The 20950-nt window shown below is 39.4% G+C and overlaps 4 protein-coding genes across 10 annotated transcripts in view; 3 read left to right on the forward strand and 1 right to left on the reverse strand.

Annotated features, from left to right (window-relative positions):
- uif (sushi, von Willebrand factor type A, EGF and pentraxin domain-containing protein uif) overlaps window positions 1–6054 on the forward strand; it is a 41323-nt gene extending 35269 nt beyond the window's left edge. The window contains exons 28-37 of one of the 2 annotated variants that reach the window (XM_018037779.2): window positions 463–675; window positions 750–905; window positions 1190–1313; window positions 1502–1564; window positions 2657–2847; window positions 2983–3620; window positions 3814–4163; window positions 4283–4485; window positions 4561–4674; window positions 5197–6054. In XM_018037779.2, coding sequence (XP_017893268.1) covers window positions 463–675; window positions 750–905; window positions 1190–1313; window positions 1502–1564; window positions 2657–2847; window positions 2983–3620; window positions 3814–4163; window positions 4283–4485; window positions 4561–4674; window positions 5197–5228 — 2084 coding nt within the window. In that variant the 3' untranslated portion in view covers window positions 5229–6054. The remainder of the gene's footprint in view (window positions 1–462; window positions 676–749; window positions 906–1189; window positions 1314–1501; window positions 1565–2656; window positions 2848–2982; window positions 3621–3813; window positions 4164–4282; window positions 4486–4560; window positions 4675–5196) is intronic. The other variant, XM_026810785.1, reaches the window with a different exon arrangement.
- LOC108632909 (uncharacterized) lies at window positions 5784–7582 on the reverse strand. Of its 5 annotated transcripts, none has more exons than XM_018037780.2 (3): window positions 6784–7582; window positions 6476–6512; window positions 5784–6368 (listed from the first exon to the last, which is right to left on the reverse strand). In XM_018037780.2, exons 1-3 carry the CDS (start codon window positions 6823–6825, stop codon window positions 6070–6072), a joined length of 378 nt encoding a protein of 125 aa, XP_017893269.1. In that variant the 5' UTR covers window positions 6826–7582; the 3' UTR covers window positions 5784–6069. The 5 variants fall into 5 exon arrangements, with proteins under 5 accessions (XP_017893269.1, XP_026666594.1, XP_026666593.1 ...); XM_026810793.1 differs by having other exon boundaries at window positions 6476–6558; window positions 6784–7580; XM_026810792.1 differs by having other exon boundaries at window positions 6476–6685; window positions 6784–7580.
- LOC108632835 (uncharacterized) lies at window positions 7406–13089 on the forward strand. The gene is made up of 7 exons (XM_026810812.1): window positions 7406–7424; window positions 7853–7943; window positions 8830–8833; window positions 9689–9763; window positions 9846–10155; window positions 10255–10685; window positions 10887–13089. Exons 1-7 carry the CDS (start codon window positions 7406–7408, stop codon window positions 11436–11438), a joined length of 1482 nt encoding a protein of 493 aa, XP_026666613.1. The 3' UTR covers window positions 11439–13089.
- Window positions 13090–13820: 731 nt separating this feature from the next.
- The window catches only part of CrebA (Cyclic-AMP response element binding protein A), a 30129-nt gene continuing 22999 nt past the window's right edge, over window positions 13821–20950 (forward strand). The window contains exons 1-3 of one of the 2 annotated variants that reach the window (XM_026810791.1): window positions 13821–14281; window positions 14526–14715; window positions 17120–17339. In XM_026810791.1, coding sequence (XP_026666592.1) covers window positions 17274–17339 — 66 coding nt within the window. In that variant the 5' untranslated portion in view covers window positions 13821–14281; window positions 14526–14715; window positions 17120–17273. The remainder of the gene's footprint in view (window positions 14282–14525; window positions 14716–17119; window positions 17340–20950) is intronic. The other variant, XM_018037817.2, reaches the window with a different exon arrangement.

The raw sequence follows: 20950 nt of genomic DNA on the forward strand, positions 1-20950 counted from the left end.
TGCCGTCATCGGAAAGCCATCGTACGCTTTATCGTCAGCATAATAGCGTTAATAGCGTGAACATTATCGTAAATCGATTTTCTGATTTAAACTTTTTTTATCCTCTCTCAAGCGGTATCGTCCCTAATTACATCTACTTTACGTAATTCCTGCCCTTAATTAAAACTTTTTTATTAACTTCTCTTTATCCCATTTCTTGTGTTGAAACTTATTATTAAGTTTATTTTTAGTTCAAGATAACTAGTTAATTTTGTTATAGTCATAGAGTATCTATTTGTTTCTCTTTTTCCTTATGCAGTTTATTTATCGTTAAATTTTTATTATTTGTTTTATTATTTAATTTCTGTTTGCAACATCTATTGTTAGTATCTTAATTTCTCTTGTTTTCCTTTGTATATTCTAGAGGACTTGTGCTCGGTAATAAAGTAATAATAATAATATAATATTGTTTTTGTCTCGCAGCTGATTTCTGCCCAGAATTGCCTGATCCGATCGGAGGAACTCAACAATGCAAGGACTGGGGATCCGGTGGTCAGTTCAAGGTTTGCGAAATCTTCTGCAACGCTGGTTCGAGGTTCTCTCAGGAAGTTCCGAAGTTCTATACTTGCGGTGCCGAAGGATTCTGGAGGCCTACCAACGACCCCTCCCTACCTCTCGTCTATCCAGCTTGCACAAGTAAATTTCATTTCTGTCTCCGTCCTTTTTGTTACATCTTCACTCTCTTCTAACTATTAATTCTCTTCGTTTAGCTGCTACACCAGCTCAGCGTGTATTCAGAATCAAAATGAACTTCCCAACGTGGGTTCTTTGCAATGAAGCCGGCCAAGGAGTACTCAAGAAGAAGGTCCGCGACGCTGTGAACTCTCTAAACAGAGACTGGAACTTCTGCTCATATTCTTATGAAGGTAAACGCATTTTTCATTCTCACCTAAGATTCTATATAATTTTGCAAACAAATATTTTATACTGTTTTTCTTAAGAACTTTTTTCCACAGTTTATTACAGTAATTCGAACATCATTACATGCATACATCGTCTTTTCGCACAGGTTCTCTGAAATATGCATCTGTTTGTGGCTTTACTTCTCGTTTTAATTTTCGTAACTTAATGCCTTCTTTGTTTTCATTTATATCCTTGATGTTTACCCATTCGTTTTTCTATTTGTTAAGTTAATCATTTTTATTTCTAGGAACTCGGGAGTGCAAAGATTTGCACATCGACGTCCAATGCGACCACCGCCTGCGCACGACTAGAGAGACCAACGAAGAGGACGGTGGAACTTACACAATCTCTGCGGTAGTCCCAGCTGAACCGTAAGTATTTAAATACCCTTTCGCAGTTTACAAGACAGAGGCTCGAAACATTTTCGACGATCTCGATAAAATAATACTGTAGTATTTGTCACACGATCACGTGAAAACTGTACGAAAATCAGGCAAACTGTAAGCAGTAACGAGAACGATCGGTACTGAGACATTTTGTTACTTGTGTTCCATCGTAGAACGAGACAAGCTCGGCAAGGAAGCGATACCTACGAGGTGGAGATCTCGTTCCCGGCAATAAAGTAAGGAATAAGCCAATCGATTTGATTTACGGGAATCGTACTTTGTACATGTGTCATCGGTGTTTTATCTACCAACATTCATCTCATCGCTCTAAATACAATGAAAACGTTACATCACGACTCATTAAACGATCTCGATGCGAATGCATGAATAATAACGGAAAATAAATCATAACGTTTACTAAACTCGAACTAATTATCAGATTGAGTTTCCTAAAGAGACCAGAAATCGTTCTTCTTCTCTTATCCAAGAAGAGGATTGGGCGATGAAACGATTTAAATGATGTACAGAAAAAGATATTAACAAATTTATAAATAAAACCTTGACAGCTGGATCAATCGCAGTCTAACGGTATGCACGTTGTTACTAACTGTTCACGCAACGACGGACTAGATAAACGCTTAGGGACGAAATCATAGTAGGGTAATAACGTATAACAATCAATCAAATCGATCAAGCTGTTGGGTAACTATTCAACTCACGCGAGGAAATACTCAGAATAGCATTTTTAGGAATGAAACGTCTAACGAAATCAATCATACATTTAATTGTTTAAGGCTGTTTTGGCTATAAGCTAAACTACTATTCGTTACTAATAAGTATTAAACNTTTATTAATAATAATGAATTCTTAGAAGATAATTAAATTAAATATTATTTTAAATTCACAAGAGTTCTGAACCAATTGAATGAGAATAAAAATTACATACACATATATATAAATATCAAAGAATATATTATATTTACAACGTATATAATTTTTTTCGAACCTTGTATAGCCAGAGCAACCTTAAATGCCAAATAGCTTTGGTTTGTGACATTAACAGAATACTAAACTGAACAATACCTGAGGCAATACTCTATGAGGATATACATTAAAAACAATATAGGTGAACATATACAAAAGAAAACAAATTAATGGGTGTCGATGATAACCGATGCCACTGACCAGGAAATCAATGGAAAGGCTGCCTGATTACCTTCGCCTTCAGATAACGGCTGTACATACTTGCGCATACTCTCTTCTTGCCTGTCGCTAAAACGGAACATCCATCAATTTATAGTTCCTTAATCCTGCTCTCTGTTTTATAGCGACCCGATTTTGAACGCGAACTCGAACGAGAGAGCGACCGTTCAAACTCTGTTGGAAAGATTGATCCTAGAAGAGGACCAGTTCGACGTTCACGACATTCTACCTAATACTGTGCCCGACCCAGCTTCCCTAATTTTGGAATCTGATTACGATTGCCCTGTGGGACAAGTGGTCATGGCACCTGACTGTGGTAAGGCTCTTAAACTTTCACTGAAAGGAAAATCTGAATACGACTTATAATTCCCCGACTGTGCATTTTAATACAGAATAAAAAAAGTTTTATTTTATTATTTAAACGTTAAATGCATTTAATTTTTAATTGCAGTGCCTTGCGCCGTGGGAACGTATTACGACGAAGAAACGAAACAGTGTCTGTCCTGTCCTGTGGGAAGCTACCAAAGCGAATCGGGTCAACTGAAATGCAGTTCTTGTCCTGTGATCGCTGGTCGTCCCAGCGTGACGGTGGGACCAGGAGCACGGAGCGCGGCCGACTGCAAGGAAAGGTGTCCCGCGGGAAAGTATTACGACGACGTGGCTGGCTTATGTCGTAGCTGTGGCCACGGATTCTATCAACCGAACGAGGGCAGCTTCTCTTGCTTGCTGTGCGGATTGGGAAAAACTACGAGGACACCGGAAGCCGTGTCCCGGGAGGAATGCAGAGACGAGTGCGGGTCCGGACAACAGCTGGCTGTGGAAGGAAAATGCGAACCGTGTCCAAGAGGAACTTACAGGACTCAGGGAGTCCAGGCTGCGTGCCAGCAGTGTCCCATTGGCAGGACCACGCCGAATATGGGCTCCGCGGTGATAGAAGAATGCTCGTTGCCTGTATGCGAGCCGGGGACGTATTTGAATGGAACTTTGAACGAATGTATGCAGTGCAAGAAGGGAACCTATCAGTCGGAGCCGCAGCAGACCTTCTGCATACCCTGTCCTCCGAATACTAGTACCAAAGGAACCGCTGCAGTGAGTAGTCTTACTCGTTTACCTAATAATACTTATTAATATTCGAACACATTTCAAAACGGAATAAGTTTTTTAGTATTGAACCAATATTAAAAAATTTGTTTTATTTTAAAGTGTGTCCGAATACTAATGAGACTCATTGCATCTTACTTTGAATCTATCTGATCTTTAATTTGATAATAATTATTATTAGACTAGCAAAGCGGATTGCACGAACCCGTGCGAGACGAGCGACGCGGAAATGCACTGCGACGCGAACGCCTATTGTCTCCTGATACCGGAAACGAGCGATTTCAAGTGCGAGTGCAAGCCCGGATACAACGGAACCGGAACGGAGTGCACAGACGTCTGTATGGATTACTGCGACAATGAGGGTGTGTGCCTGAAAGACTCGCGGGGACAACCTTCCTGCAGATGTAGCGGCAGTTTTACTGGCAAACGGTGTACCGAGAAATCAGAATTCTTCTACATCACCGGCGGCATCGCAGGTGGAGTTATCTTAATCATCTTTGTCGTTCTTCTCGTATGGATGATCTGTGTCAGGTATGTTCAATATCAATTATATAACGCGTCAATAATAGACTGCGTATTTTTATATAATTTTTATAGAATAAACTAATTTTATTTACTCATTTATTTAAAATGAATTTCTCTTTACACAGAGCTTCCAGAAAGAAGGAACCTAAGAAGATGTTAACACCAGCTACTGATCAAAACGGATCGCAAGTGAACTTTTATTACGGCGCGCCTACGCCGTACGCGGAATCCATAGCACCGTCACATCACAGCACCTATGCTCACTATTACGACGACGAAGAAGACGGCTGGGAAATGCCCAATTTTTACAACGAGACCTACATGAAAGGTAAGTGAAAATAGAGAAGACGGCGACTACCTCGCGATTCGTGTTTCACGATTTTCATGTCACGTCTCTTTTCAGAGAGTCTTCATAATGGCAAGATGAACAGTCTCGCTCGTTCGAACGCTAGTATTTACGGCACGAAAGACGATCTTTACGATAGACTGAAACGTCACGCTTATCCTGGCAAGAAAGGTGAGTAATAAAAAGAATGAAATATCTGCCAGGATTGCACTGTTTCAAATATATTTAAGGGATTAAAGTAGTCACATGACTTTCCTAAATTTTCGTCGTTTTACGGATAATGCCTTATTGCACAGATGTGGAGTCTAGCCCCTAAATAGGACTCTATTAGTATTTGATTCCGACATGTGCGTTATATAATTTACGAGATAGTTTCATGTAACATCCATCATGTAACAATCATCATGTAAGTCAAGTCGCAATATGTCGTTGGGTTCGCCTTGACACTATTAGTAATTTGTAATTACTAATATATTTGTAAATGTAGTGATACAGAAATTGTAATCTGTCCTCGAAAACTACAATCATGAAACAAATAATATCTTGTTACTTTCTCAACTCGAAGATCCGAATTTTCTGTTTTACGATGCAAACGAGTCATTTCGTAAAAAAACTCTTCTCCGCTCATGGATAAAAAGACTTGGTATACGAAGGAAAGAGGTCCTAACGAGGCGCACAAATATATTTTTGCAGACAAAAGCGACAGCGACAGCGAGGGTCAGTGACTATAATAAGTAATCAACATTCTACCGTTGTAGAATACGAAGACGGAAGAAAAATGTCGACGTCCCTGTCACGCGAACCATAAAGAGGCGTCGCCCCATCGTCGAGAGACCAATTTATTTATTATTCCCAGACGCCGCGGCGCAGCGCCGGTCAAGTTCAACGGTTCGAGGAGCGAGGAACGAAAATTGAGCTCCAAGGGCCGGTCTCGAACGCGTGTACGCGACGTGTACGATAATTAAAAGTGCTGATAAATGCTAGAACACATCTAGGCTAGAGACGTGATCGAGTCCTGGAACGACGATCCATCGATCAGGTGAGATCGTTGTTTCGGCGCTCGCAGTTAGATCGACGAATATCGAGAATGAGAAAGACTATACATATACACAAGCGCGAGATTGTAATTTTTTGTAATTTATAATACCAACTATATAGTTAAGGACTTTTTTCTATCGATTAACTTTTTATGTACCTCTCTCTCCTTTTCTCTGCTCGCCTTGACGTAAGAGGGAACGGGAAAATGAGAGAGAAAGAGAGAGAAAGAAAGAGAGCAAAAGTGTGTGCATGTATGTTAATATAATCTTCTCTTCCCCCACCCCCTCCTTTTATACATAAGCGAACTCATATTTTGTTACTATAGATAATATTGTGTATCACACTCGTTGTAATATAAAATGCGTAGGCGGCTAACGCGGGGGACAAATCAAAAGATGTGAAATGAACAAATGTACATTGAATTAACGCCTACGAACAGGTTCTCCACTTACATTGTAAAAACTTTAACAACGGTTGTTTTCTTTTTTTATTAATAAAATGTATTACGAGACACCGTCCACTTTTTTATTATCCATTTCGCCTTAGATCGGATGAGATTTTATCGTTCGATGAAACTGTATTAAAGATCCTCTCGTCCAACTTCAGGGGGATCACTCTGTAGATCTTCTCACGGAATTCGATGTTACGCGTCCTTGGAGGTAAGTGTCTCGGCGTGTTGTCCGCGTGATCGGCGTAGAATTTGTTTAAGTGAAAAATCGTGTTATTCTCAATATTTCGTTCATCATCAGAGTAGTGTTCGTTATCGTCGCTGTCGGTATCTGATTCGTCGGAGCTGATAAAATATTCCTCATTTTCGGAGTTCGATTCTGTCGTTCGAGAGAATCGTGAAAAATGGTAAAATTATATAACAGGTCAAACGCTAATATTATATAAAAGCTACTAATTTATAAACGGTCTCCCGTGATTCATGTACCTTCTGCGGCTTCGTATGTCATCAGCTCTAACAGACGCTGAAAAAACCGACCGTTTATTCTCTTCGTTGTTGTTTCATAATTACTATAATTATCGCGTTAAACGAGAATTTAGACTTACCACTTCGTATGTGCATCCCGGATTACAAATGATTCATCCAATGTAAAAGTCCAGTGTACAGATATTCTCATCTGCATTTTATCCGAAGCGACTAAGTAGAATGGAAGATTTTATATACAGTACTTTTACTGAATTGATTTGGATGAATCATTCGGGATTCCAAAGTGGCGAACCTAAACTCGCCTTTACCTTAACGCGTTGAGTGAAATCTGCGGAATCTGTTCTATGCATGGGTCCTGCGTGTATTTATTCTTTTTTCACTGTTAGGTTTCTACGGTTCGGTTCAGTAATTCCCTTCTTATTAATCACATTCTGGTTTATATTAGTGGAATATATTTGGGTGCTTGGCTGGTTGAATTCGGAGACAGGAGTGGACTGAATGTTACGTCAAGAGGATAGTTTATTGTTTCGATAATCTGTAACGCTTCTGAACGATTTTTATTTCAGAAACTGTTTGCTATCATGAATAAAATAAGAATCTGATCGTAAGACTTGAAATATTTGAATATATGACTTTAATTTGTGCGTAGTATCAAACGGTATCTATTTTTACAATCGACTTGTGCCGCCATCCGCGCATCGAACACGTAACACGAGCTGTCAACTCCATCTAGCAATATGTTATACATAATTCCTCGCGCAATTGATTCACTCGAACGATAACGTTGCATCATCATAAATGCGACGTACACATTCCGGGATAAGACGCATTCCGCAAAAGAGAAGGAATGCGAATTTTACGTAACGGTCACGGTCACGTAACATTCCTCCTACGACTTAGCAATGGTCACCGTTTTTACATGAGACTACGATGTTACCAAAAGTATTTAGTAACTTTCCGCCCCACCCCTATGAGAATCGATTCAATATCTAAATCGAGAAATGATCGCGAATCGTTCCACGACATATATTAATGAATTCCCTCTTAAGGGCAAATAAGTAAAAAATGAGAAAGTTCGGATATCGACTGGTCCCCACGAAATTCTCAGAATGACGTGTCAATTTTTCCCACTGCAGCGTTTCCCTGCAGCAATTGGCCGCCGATGACCTCAGCCGCGTAGCGATTGGCCCGCGATGACGCGGGTACGCCGCGATCCATTCAACCAACGCGCAACCCGACGGTTCACGGTGACGTGTTTAATCCCGCACTACCGACGTTCCAGATCGCATTCCGCGGAGAATAGTCGGTGACTTGCGCGAGTGCGAAGCGGATCGAAAGTGTCCTTTACTCTGCGAACCGTCGAACGAACGTATTGAGAACGTTTCTCGCCGGCAACCAGAAATCGTCGTTACGTAAAACAGTTCTCGCGTTCCAAGTGGAAGGTACAACACCGATCGTGTCAGGGAGGGTAAGTAACAAATTCAAATTTCAAAACTCGTTCTTCTACGCCTTCAGTTCCGCGTACCAAGTCTATCATCGGTTCTAATCGCATTACATAATTGGGCTTTCGGATCGGAGTTAATTCCGTCCGTTTTTTATTGCGGCAACGCGACAGCAACCGACACGGCGAGAATTACGCCGCGGCAAAACGAGCGAATCGATCGGAGCCGCGCGGTTACCTCGTCTATACGTATACCTATCTCGCGTTAATACACAACGTAGAACAGAAAATACATATAGTTATTCCAGAAAGTTCCGAGTCATTCCGTATATTTCGAGTTGCGAGCGGTACCACGCGACACCCGGTTTCTGCGCCAATTCGACGTGGTCGCGACGAATGTACCGAACCGGGCGACCGACGTAAGCCGGTTTAAGAAAATTCCCAGTCACATGCGTCGGTGTCTAAACGCATTACGTAACGGAGCGTTCGTCGGCGACGTAAAACGGACATTTACCGATTACTCGTTCAATAATGAAAAAAAGTAAAAATGTAAAGGTAACAGACGTAACGATAATGAAACGTGGCTGTTGCGTTTGCGGGAGCGCTCGGTTCCCGTTCGATAGCGTAATCATGCGATTCGAGCACGAACACATCTGCGGTCCTCCGCTAGGTATATCTGTTGCTCGCATTTCACTGACTAACGTTCAGTATTCGCGGACTGATAAGTAATTATTGGTAATGTTCTATCACGATCGATTTCCTACGCGTAGATGTTAGTACGTGCATGTGCGCACGATAATAGAAAAATATTTTTTGCGCCTCGATCGATCGCGCAAATTATAATGCTTCTTTTAATGCATCTATGTATATACATACGCTGTACTAACACCCTCACTATGATTTTATGTTACAGATTGGTAGCACTACTTTTATTTTATCTGGTTTACATTGGCCCATTTCCTTCACTGTTTCTCTAAAAAGGTTTATTTTTATTTTGTTTCAGATTATTTACAATGGTATTATTTTTGCGTAAGCAACTAACAAAATTAATCCCGTCTCTAAAAGTCTTGTTTGCCGCATTGAACACAATTATGGTTTATCGTGTTTAATAAAAATTGATACGATCTCGAAAACGTGCGTGATTGTTTTATCTTTTCGCAGAAATATTAACTCCGTTATCATGATAAATTAGTATTCTTTTTTAACGATGTAATCAGGTTTTATAGATGGGATTATTGATACACAGTATCTACATGTTTATATAAGATTAATATCAGCAATTAATGTGTGTTTTAATTATTGCCTTTACTGGATTCGACCATAAGAATTTTGATAATTGAAGACACGAGTGGATAGAAACGTCATTCGGATATTGTCCAATTAATATTTAGACACGTTTCAAAAGGGAATACCTTTTTAATGTTGGATCGAACAGCTTAATTTTCTTTCATTATTTGAGGCCCAATTTTTATTGGAGACCCAAATAAAAAAGTTAAAAAGTATGTCCCTTTCTTATTTCTTCGAGATTCTGACGTAATTTTTTACATATTACGTAATGAATCAGACCTTCCAAAGAAAATGGAATTGTTTAAACCAATGTTAAAAAAGTTTTCTATTTTGTAGTGCGCACAAAAATATTAATCACTGTTTTTCTTTAAAACCTAAGTAAAAATGTCACTAAAACGTTGTTCGATCTCAGAAGACGTTGTACACTCGTGTCTTTGATTGTCTCACCGAAGAGCACATAACAACGTGAACGATTTCTTTCACAGGTATCCAAAATCCCTCCTGTTTACGAACGCCCAACGGCCAGCAACATTTCATTTGAGACAGGAGGCGTGTTTAACGTACGTGTTCTGTTACATATCGGCCGACTGTACGATTACCCAAAAAATGTTGATAAAAAAATTTAAAGAAATGAAATTCTAGGTATCAAAGCCATGCAACCGTCAGTCGCGCCCGTCATCTGCTTCTCGTGGCGTGAGATCGTGGCCGCTCGAGGAAGAATCCTCAACAATGGATACAGTTCCTTTGCTAACACCGACCATGGAAACCGAATTGCTACAAGAGCCATGGGTGTTCCCGCAGCCAAAAACAACCGTGCCGAAGGCCGAGGACAAAACAGCATCCTCCACATGGGAGGAGAACTTTCAGGACTTAAGTGGTTGGTGCATAATGGATCCGTTCCAGGGTCATTGCGATTTTCCTACAGGTGAATCTCCTACTTTTAAACTATCAGGTGAGTACAAACGACATCCACACATTTCTTGATAATAACGGAATTAATAATGTTAATTTTTACAGAAGATTATTAATTGTACGGCGCTGTGTGTTTTAGGTACGAAATACGAGGGTAAGAGTGGTTTGTCGTCAGAAGAGGGGGTATTAAAGTGGAGCACGAAAATGAATACAGCTGAGACAACCGAACATTCAAGTGATAATTCTCACAACTTGCAACCAACATTAAACGTAACTAGCAAACAGGACAAGGAAAATAGTTATACAGTGTCAAGCACGTCCAATTTGTGGTTGAAGATATCAAAAGGAACGACAGTAACAGAAAACACAAGCTCAAACAGAACGATGGAAACCAATACGAACATTAGCGCACCATTCCAATCCAGGTATCAGATAGGGGAGATTGATTTGAACGATACTTGTCCGATTAATTTCGATCCGACTGAGAATCAACGTGAAACGTGGGATATGTTACGAACGGTTGAAACAACCGGCTCGGATACATTCGATTTATTGTCGTACCTTTGCGATGTGAGTTGACACGTATAATTAATGGTCCAATGACCGGGGACACTAATCGACTTCCCATGTATAAAAACTAGAACAATTGTTAATTAATCGTGTACGTTATTGAATTATTTATCACGAATTTTAGAAGAACTCGATTATACCCGATCGTTGACAACATTCGATCAATAAATAATCGCACAACTAATGGAATACATATTTTAGGATGAGATGCGTTCTCCAGAAGGCAGCGTTTCAACAGATTCTTCAATAGTATCGAAACCGTGGTCGTCATCTTCGAAATTGTCGACGACCTTACCAGAAACCACCGTTAAGGTAAAAACGGAGGAGGACGCCGTCATGCAAGAATGTTCGGGGGTATCAACAACGTCGATGGTAACGTCCACGACTACAGAAACTCCTGTTGTAAGCACTCGGAGAACCGAACGGCCGAGGAGGTCTGTTACCACTAAAGTAGAGAAACCGTATACTAAAGTAAAACGCGAGAAACCGGCGCGAAGACGGTATAACACCATTGACAGCGATTCGGATGATCATTCGTTCGTTTCACACTATCGGGAGTCAAGGGAGAAGAACAACGAAGCGTCGAGGAAGTCGAGGATGAACAAGAAAGCGAAGGAGACGGAGATGGCGGTGAAGGCGAACGAGTTGGAGAGGGACAACAGGATATTAAAGATGAAAGTCGAGGAGCTCGAAAAACTCGTGACATCGATGCGCAGTGCGTTATTGAGGTCTGCTTTGAAGAGGGAGTTTTAATAGCCGCGTTTATTTCACACGTTGTTAAATACGTATATTCTATGTTGGATATTGTCGCGTGACACCGCGTTGTTGTACTTTTCAATCCTCTTTTCTTTTCCTTTTTTTAATCACCGTTTATTTCTTTCGAGTGTCCTATATATATATGTTTCTGCGACACGAGAAGGAACGATGCATTATTTTCATCATCTATAGATACATCCATGTATAATCGTTACGAAGAATGAGTTGAAAAATTGTGTTCCTATTATTGCATTATGCGTTCTTCTTATACCTTATTTCTCTCATTTTTGTGTTTGAAGATGAGATTATCTACGTATGCAGATTCGTAACGTTCGAAGGATGTATTCGTTAACATTCTACGTAACTGTTTGTTGCACAATCTTTACGTATCAGTTTCGTTTTGTTTACGAAGTTATGTACGAAATGTTTTATAATGATTATAAATGTTTCATCATTCGCCTTACCCAGTCGAAGAGAAACGAGAAAAAAGATATTTTGGTAAAGTAGGTGAAGTTTGGGAATACTTGTAACTTGTAAAACAAATGGTATCTTTTTAGAGATTTACAGAGAACGAAGGATTACATAATCATATTTTGTTCAGCCTTGTATTGTACCTGATAAAAAGTATAAATACATTTAGAGGTCGGAACAAGATAAATTATGATTGGCGAGAATATAATTTTTTACTGGCGTGGGCACAATAGTGGCATGATGTACAATTAATCTCCAAATAAAGAACATGCTTGAAAATCTACCTCGTATTAAAGAAAATTATTTTCGTAGACACGCGTTCAAACATTACCTCACGCTTTGCTGTATTTTAACTACTCCCATTTACCGAATTCTGTTTATAAATAAATAGTGGATGATTCCATCGCTTAACATGGTATTATCAAAATATTGTCTATTATTAAGCAATGGAAAATAGTATGCAGCTTGAGAGTAAAATAAATATCCACAATTTTATTTCCTCGCTCACTTAAAAGAATGTAGGATACATAATTCGCACTTAGATTATTATGTATGATATGTTACTTATTGTGAATGCTATGCAGTAAAAATATGCGCTGAACGATCGAAAATATTGAAGTTTGCCTAATCATGTAAATAATGATGAACTAATATAGATATATAGAGGAGACGAATATTTTTTGTATAGTCAGATTTTTATCCACGTGATATCTATCTCTTAAGAAGGGTAGGTAGCTGTATTTTAATGTTACATAGAATTAGGGTTGTAGATAAATGATGAAATCTTTAATTCGATTGAACACCAATTAGCAATTAACGTTTAGTTTTCGATTCGGATAACCCTAATTAAGAATTAAAATTATTTAATTAGCGTAATAAAAACTAATTCATAGAAATTCGAATTAACGATTGAATTTTAATTATTAATTAAAGAATACCCGAATTGTCGATTGAGACTTAGACGAATTTAATCGTTAATTGTTAATGCGGTAATTAAAAAATCTGCAACCCTGGATAGAATGTTAGGGGTTCAATTGGAACTCCATATTTTACTTCACTCTCAGTTTGCGATTGTTTCAAGTATGTAAATCACGAAAATTCTGTATGTAGGCTGTGTAAACACGAACTCTAAAGATGTAATCGCTTTGTTAATAAATGTAATCATATCTTCCACAAATTGATATTATAATAATTATCGTATTTATCGTAATTATCCTCGGATCTCAATCCTATACTTTAAGTTGCCTTCGAACTTTTGAAAGGGACCGCCAATCTTGTCGTTCTCTCAATTGAATGCCAATGTAATCACGATGTTTATAATTTAAATTCCACCTGTTTCCTATGTTATAACAGCTTCTTAGCATAAAATAAAGTAAGTGATCGACGCACTACAAATTCGACAACATGATAGCCTATCAAATTTTAATTCATTTTATAAACATCCATTTGACAACCTCACATTCCCTTTCGCAATCTACTATCAAGCAAAACAATACATAACCTTCACAGTTCATCCAAAATGAAATCAAATAATGTACTCACAGTGAAAGTCCAGGAATTTCGGCATAACCTTGAAGCCCATCACCACAACTTTAAATTAGAGTAGAAGCCATTGTCCAGCACATGTCAGATTTATTTGCTCACTAATCGTTCCCACTCACAGAATTCACTGCTTACACGTATTTCTATGAAGTTTACAAGCAAACAACAAGGACACAGTCAGAGCATTGACGCGGTCACGTAAATACCGGGAATTTCTTTCACACGATTTCAAACCGGACTAGCATTGCGCTGCGCGCGAAGCTTCGGCGCTCTGGTATGCGCGCGCAGCGCGCCGCTCGCGAAAGCTCAGTACGCTGGTAACAGGTGGTTCACGTCGATTGGTCGAGCGATGGTACCGAAAGTGTCGGACGCAGCACGTGCGACCGGTCGGCGCATTTACCAGCATTTACGCGGCGGACGTGAACGTGCGCGTATCGTGCCTCAGTTTTCTTTTCTGTTTCCCGCGGAACACGGAAGTTCGCTTTACCGATCGAGGGTCAAGCACTAGCCACCGGGCGATTCGAACTTCTCGGAGCTTTAGGCCTTCAGGAGAGAGCTTTCAGTCCCGCGAAATCTATCGGCGGCACGACACGCTCGCCGGTGTACGGGTGTCTACTATCGATCCCGCTTGTCCCGATTTCCTGCGCGTTCATTGGCGTCTCGGTTGCTAACAGTGCGTCGTATGGTAGAAGAGTGCGGGCTCCGGTTCGATTAGTGCTGTGCCTCTACGCTCAAGATTATTTTGTGCAATTCTCTCTACCTCCGAGTTCCGCCTGAGTGATTTGTCCTCGGTACCAACGGAGGTTACACGCTGCTCTTTCCTATCGGTGAGTCGATTTCCTTTTCTCCGAACCCGGCCGTTCGTTATCGCGCACGCTTTTGCATTCGCGAGTGCACGTGCACGCGCGTGCATTCGAACGTTGTATCGTACCGAAAGCCGGTGTGCGCTCCGTTCCATCTGGTGCGTCTCGATTACATCGAATCAACGAGTAATCGGGGGCAGGGGGTGGTGACCCTGTTCGCAAAGAAACCCGTGCGATTCTTTCTTCATATTACGTTTATTATTACTAGGGGACACATGCGATCATTTGTCGCGCGTCGCGTCCACGCGATATCTTCGTAATTACTTCTGTGTTTGTCGTCTCGTTTCGTGGGTGGATACATCGAAAACACATTTCATGGGACACAGCGTGACATGCAAGTGTTTGGAGGAAATGTGAAACAGATCTTAATGAACCGGCTGTGTGGAAGTCGTATGCGGGTGAGGGCGACGCTTTCCTTTCGGTTTGAGGGTGGCTCACATATGTATCTATTACTTTTTTCTCAAATTCTTATCTCAAACGTTGCCACGCATTTGCATGAAAAATGGTAATCTTATCGCTCGAAATTTAATTTCAATCTTCAAGAACACAATATAATCAATATACAGAGTGACTCAGTAAGAAGTAACACATAATAGTTTATTTAATCGTTTTGTTAAACGGTACTGTGTATGAAGTCGTTATATGATGGAGATTATTGAATGAATGTATCTTTCTCATAAATTCAAATGTATGTACTTCTCTCAGCCTCAATAATGAAATGAATGAGCATTAAATGACGTTTCATACTGATTCAGCCTGTATGTGTATTTGTACATACAGGTTGATTATCTCGTTTCTCTTATCGATCGGAGATGTGCGGGAGGCACATGCCTGTCCAATAAACTTTTATCCAGGTGCTTAGCTCGTTTCTGCAACGAAACATTGTTTTCTCTCACTTGTATTTTTTCCATGAGATCCGGTTTTGAATCACGTTGACCGTCACACGGATGTTTCTCCGATTAGGCATTATGAAAGATAATCGTTTCTAAAGAAAAAGGAAAAGACCGTGAGGGAATCCAGTGTCTGTTTTATCGTTCTTTTTTCACGCACGTTCGGCAGCGTGTTCTTTCAGACCGAATAACAGACTTCTCTAGTGTACACCCACAGCTGCTGATAATTGCCAGAATTGTGCAAATACGCCGCGCAAACATTAGGTGCCAATCTACATATAAAGAACTGTTTGCAAAATTTCATTTGAAATTCTCTGTTCTTTTAACAAACCGTTTCCACGATGATTGATATAACTGAATTGATATTGGCAATCAAAGCGGAAAAAGTCGTCGCGAGTATGCGAAAATAAATGATAACTGCAGCAATTCACATCTTGCGTAGACTGTGACTCATTGTCAACGAGAAACCGCCGCAAGTTTACAATATTATTTTCTCATGAAATATTTAGTAAATTGTTTTTTATTACAATCTGTAAATAAAAGAAGAACTGCTGCAGCTATAACTCTAATATCATACTTATGAAGATGAAGAATGTATCGTAAAAAGAAGTATTACTCCTGTTTTTCCGAAAATCCGTATGTATTTTCATTTGCAGTGTCCCAGGTATAATAATTGCTTAATAATTGGTTCCGGTCTTTGACTCGGAGAGAGAACCATAATTTGGCCCCTCAACTAGGAAAGGTTCTCCATGCCTGATAGAATATTTAGATAACAGATGTTCATAATAGAATATTCATGTACTGGGTTTTTGTATAACGGAGATTCTATTGTAATTCAATAAATTTAGTCACTTTTACCAACCTTCGAAGCTCGGTATGTATTTTCATTTATATAATAATTCATTTGTATAATAAATACCGTATCGTTTTCACGCTTCTTTTAATCCCGAGTGCAGTGTACTTAACTCGATGCCTGACGCTGTTAATGACCGCAATTACGAGCGTGCAACGTGCTAGCCGGTAATTAGTATCGTCGAGGGTAGAAGGTTTATACCTGACCTTACCATTTTGTTTGAAGTGTACAATGTACCGCAATTAGTACAGATAGTCAATTAAAAAAGTTAGCCAGATGTTATCAAACGATCATTTGAATAACAATAATAAGCTTTATTAAAATTTTCCTATTCTTTTAGAATTATTTTATTGTATCATTTCTCAGTAAGTGAAAGTATGAGTCTCAGGAGGGCAATGTGGTAGAGTTATAAAAATTGCAGGAGAGCATCCCGTTAGTGTCGCGCCTATTGACATAAGGCCAACTTATTAACATTCATAATATGTGATGGTGTTACCAGCGTGTAGTGAAGTTCGATGAGACCAAGATATAAAATATCAAGAAAGTAGAAAATAGTCAAAAAATTGGTTGAGTATTAATTAAATGAATTGATCTGTTTTAACGAACCCGGGGGAAATTTTCTTATTGCTTTTGAATTGCTCGTCTAAATCGTTCTATAACCGGTTCGATCATTCTTCCGCTTGCGAGAACGTTTAACCCATAGAGACAGATCCATTGATCTCGTTACAGCGTCCAACGAGCTGCCAGCGGGCTCGTTGCATCGCGTTGTAAACGTGAAACAACAGGAGGTATTAAATGCCAAACGGTATATTACTACAGTCCACATTCTACCGGTTTCCCCGCGCGTACAATCATCGTCGAATCAAAGAAATTCCAGAGAACTTGAGAGTTATCATTGACCCAAATAAAACAGGGAAGAAAATGTTCAATTATGTTGAAAACTACCGAAACGGCACTTCCGATCGTGTTAATTGGACTCGAACGTAATCAAATACGCGGAAGGCGAGCCAATTAGTATGTATAAGATCGTTCATTCAACTTGAATCGTTTTACCTTCAGAACGTATCGGTCTGCCGGGATCCTTGGAAGACAATGGATCTCCGAGGAGAGATCGCGTTCGCGTTCTTCTGATACCTCTTATCCATGGGCGAACTGTACGACGAACGTCTGTCCGGAACGGCACTAGGAACGATCGAGCAAACTTTTTAGGATCATGGAATTCTACGACGTGGGAAGCAGCGACCTTAGGGAGTTGTGGGAGTCCTATCTCTCCGATCCGGTGAGTAATCGCCATTCTATTTCTATCACTTCCTGCCCTCGTTATTCGACGCGCGCGTCGTACGAAATTTATCAATTACGATTTACGTATATTGGTGGAACGTGCAAAGTTTAGCTCCCACGTGGTCTGGCCTGGTGGGACGAGAAAGCGTTTGTTTTCGATCGAACCGAACGAAAGGAAACAAGCGTCGAGGAAAAACGGGCTGAGTTTCTGCTTCCTGTTTCTACGGGCAGGGTTGCATTGCTGAAGCTTGTTAACGTGTAATTAGTTTGCTCTGGTTCCTCAGGATGAATAATAGAGATTGGATCGAGGCGTTTCGCTTCTTACGTCCTACGTACTTTCCGGAGGCGTACGAGAAGTACTTTTAGTATCGATTTTAAAGAAAGGAAAAAAAATAACGTTGAAACGTAATTATTGGACTGCAAATTTGCATGGAACGTAAAACTTTTGTGATATCAATTTAAATAATGAAAAGTAAATTNTATTGTATGATTTTTTAACAGTAAAAGAAATATGTATCGTTTTTTTGTAAATGGATATCATGGTCGTTTTATTTTGCATAAAAATTCGTAGTTCAATCATTAGCGCGTTGATGTTGATGGACATTAATTAGGTACTCCCCTCGTTGTAAATTCTTGTTTGAAATCGAACGTTGCTTAATTGAAATTAGTATTTGACTTGCTGTCCCAATAAAACTATCAGCTAACTCCGAAACTACTAATTAGTTTATCACCGCTCCTGTTTTTCGTTTTGGAGTACCGATTGCGTAATCGTGGTGGAATATCTCGCAATTAGTTTACGAAACAGCGCGTACACGTGAAGAAAAAGGGAGCTGTTCCATTACAGTTCAGTTGCCTTCGCAAACAGCACGAAAGAAATATTCTTGGAGTTCGTACTCGGTGTTTATAGGCTACGATACGATTCAACAAGAGATGATTCGTGTTCGAGCGTGAACAGCGACAGATATTACCGCCGGTTTATTCACCTGTGTAAAGAGCCTGTCGCCCACGACGAAAATCGTCATTTGCATTTTTCGGAGTTCACGGAACGGGAAATCTATTTCAGTCAGAAATTATACACTTTAATTTATACGACACGGTTCAAGAGTTAGAAGTAGTAAGCTAAATTCATTCTAAATTTAAATCTAAAGTGTCCTTTGTGGACGTGATTCTTGGGGAATAATTTATTTTATTGTTTATATCAATATTTGTTATTATTTGGATAGGATTATATTTTCAAGAATAGAATCTTTATTACATTTTAATTTCCTACGTATGTCTTATACTTCGCCTTTAAAACATAGGAATGATTTGAAGTTTCTAATTTTAATTATTAATTTCGTTTGGTACAGATGTTTATTTAAAAAGATTAATGTGGTGCCGCCAGTTGAACAGCGGTGCTGTAATTGTACATTTAGGGAAAAGGGTGGATGCTCGCCGAGCAAATATTTTGTCTGATACGATTCACCCTGATTCGCATGGCCGGTTCATTTGCATCGTGTTTACGGGCGTATTAGTCACAGGCCGCTTTCTCGACGCCACTTTCTGCCCCGCGTCCTCCCGGTAATCGCATCACCGTTTGCTAATTGCTATTTAGCGGAGGCCTCGATGGAATTCGCCCTCTTATCGAATATTCATCGTATAATTTCCTTACCACTTGACCCGTCGTCCCCTTTTACGACGCTTCCTTAATGATCGTGTTCCCTCGAGCATGGAATCTCTATTAACGCGCGTTACACCGTCACGTCTTCGCTCCATTACGTCTCTTTCAACTTTTAACTAAGTTTAAATAACAAAACAACCGAAGACTAGCTGAAACGATTCGAAGCCTTGTTCTATTACTTGGTAATCAGTCACGTAACGCGAAGTCTACCAGTGCAGCGAACACAAAGGCACGTTTTATCATTCATTTTCTTTTACGCAACGAGAGAAAAGAAATCGGGTTTAGATAGAACAGCTCCAGCGTCGTGAGACACGTGTGTAACAGTAAAAATAACCGGATACGTTCGCGAATTCCGGATTAACAAGCGTCTGGCTTTGATGTACGCAGTCGTTTCAGTAACAGACAGATCGATTACTAATCCAAAATTATAAATTTGTTATTCTACGTAAGAATTAATTTGCTCGATTTTCAATACATAATTTAGGACGTGCTTATCTTTTCATTGTCCATTCCAGTGGGAATGAACGTTTGATAAAATGCGACGGATGGTCCATTTTCCTGCTGTACAATTATTTGTCCGCGCAATACTATCTAGGGTCAGGATTTATGTGCGGAGTGCGATTTAAGTACGAATAGAGACCGCAGTCGTCTTCGTTTCATAGAAACGAGCAACTGCGTGGACTTTTTCTCGTGACGATCACCGTTAAGTTTAACGACTCCGCTCGCTGGAAAGTGTACTTGCCTCGACAATATCGTCTGAGAGATGACGTAATTGAGTAAAAGGGGATTGACCCCCTCCCCCAAATATGACGAGCCATCACCGAGGCACAGATTGCCTTTCAGTTTCTGTTACGAAGAAGCTTTTCTCGGCAACCTAGATAATTTCAAACTTCCCACGTCGATCGCATCAAATAATTTGAATTTATCTCCTTATTTCTTAGAACTTCAGCTAAAGTTTCGATGGTATCATTTTCATTCACTGTAACTCATTAGACTGAAGATTTTTATGCAATATTAAATATTTATGATAGTAATTTGAAAGGTGTACTTTAAATAGACATTTATTTTAATTAAATAATCTGTTTTCGATATTCTGTATATTTTTATAGACTACAGATTTATAGACGTGCAGTGTTTTTATCTTCTGTACTGTGAATATCCTTATAAATGCATAAAATTCATACTATGCAGCGTCACGGCATTCTTAGAAACGTGAGAAAGAAATCATTGTTCTAAAACCAGAGACTGTGCTTAGATATTTGTATTCTTCTTGGAAATGATTGAAACATAGAAGTAGGTAATTTATAACAAAGAAGGTTTTCCAAGGGCGAACGATATTACTGTAAATGCGGATATTTATGTAAATTTTTATAAATGAAATTAAGAAAATGAAATGTTTCTAATTATTATAATTTTATGACGTCCTAGTTATTATAAATTATGATTTTCTCTGTATTTCTTTATATATTACTGCGCAACTGTGATTCATTCAATTATTTTAAATTTCCATAAATGAATAAACATCCGCAGTCTAGCTACTATTGTTCAGCAGCCAAGAAAATTTCATTGATTCTTTTACGGTTAGTCGTTTCGTTTTCTGACGTCGGTATTTTTAATCCGATCGCTGTGCAAACGGCTCGTTTATGACGGCTTAAACCGATGTGGGATGTATCACACGTAGCAAATTGCAGCAAAAGTAGGGTACGATCCGCCAAGGACTTGAACCACGCGGTCTGAAGTAATGACTGCTACAAAATCACTCTGTCGCGATATTTCGTATCACCTTGAAACGAAATTAACACTTCGTGAATACCAAGGTTTGCATTAACTAAAAATAATCTACAATTAAGAGCAAAACTGAATTTATGTTCTTTAAAATTGAATAATGTTTTTTAAAACCGACGAAATTGTCTAAATTCTTTTGCATCGTTAGGTGAATTAGTTGTTAA

The sequence above is a fragment of the Ceratina calcarata genome, unplaced genomic scaffold, assembly GCF_001652005.2.
Source record: "Ceratina calcarata isolate Rehan_Ccalc_2016 unplaced genomic scaffold, ASM165200v1 scaffold178.2, whole genome shotgun sequence".
Lineage (NCBI taxonomy): Eukaryota > Metazoa > Arthropoda > Insecta > Hymenoptera > Apidae > Ceratina > Ceratina calcarata.

Excerpts from the sequence above, each read along its gene's own strand:
- LOC108632909 (XM_018037780.2), bottom strand. The coding sequence starts at position 6,825 with ATGCATAGAACAGATTCCGCAGATTTCACTCAACGCGTTAAG. Across the intron at positions 6,513-6,783 it reads ATTTCACTCAACGCGTTAAG|CGTCTGTTAGAGCTGATGAC; the intron begins GTAAAGGCGAGT and ends CGGTTTTTTCAG. Across the intron at positions 6,369-6,475 it reads GACATACGAAGCCGCAGAAG|AATCGAACTCCGAAAATGAG; the intron begins GTACATGAATCA and ends CTCGAACGACAG.
- LOC108632835 (XM_026810812.1), top strand. Across the intron at positions 10,156-10,254 it reads TCCTACTTTTAAACTATCAG|GTACGAAATACGAGGGTAAG; the intron begins GTGAGTACAAAC and ends TGTGTGTTTTAG. Across the intron at positions 10,686-10,886 it reads TATTGTCGTACCTTTGCGAT|GATGAGATGCGTTCTCCAGA; the intron begins GTGAGTTGACAC and ends TACATATTTTAG.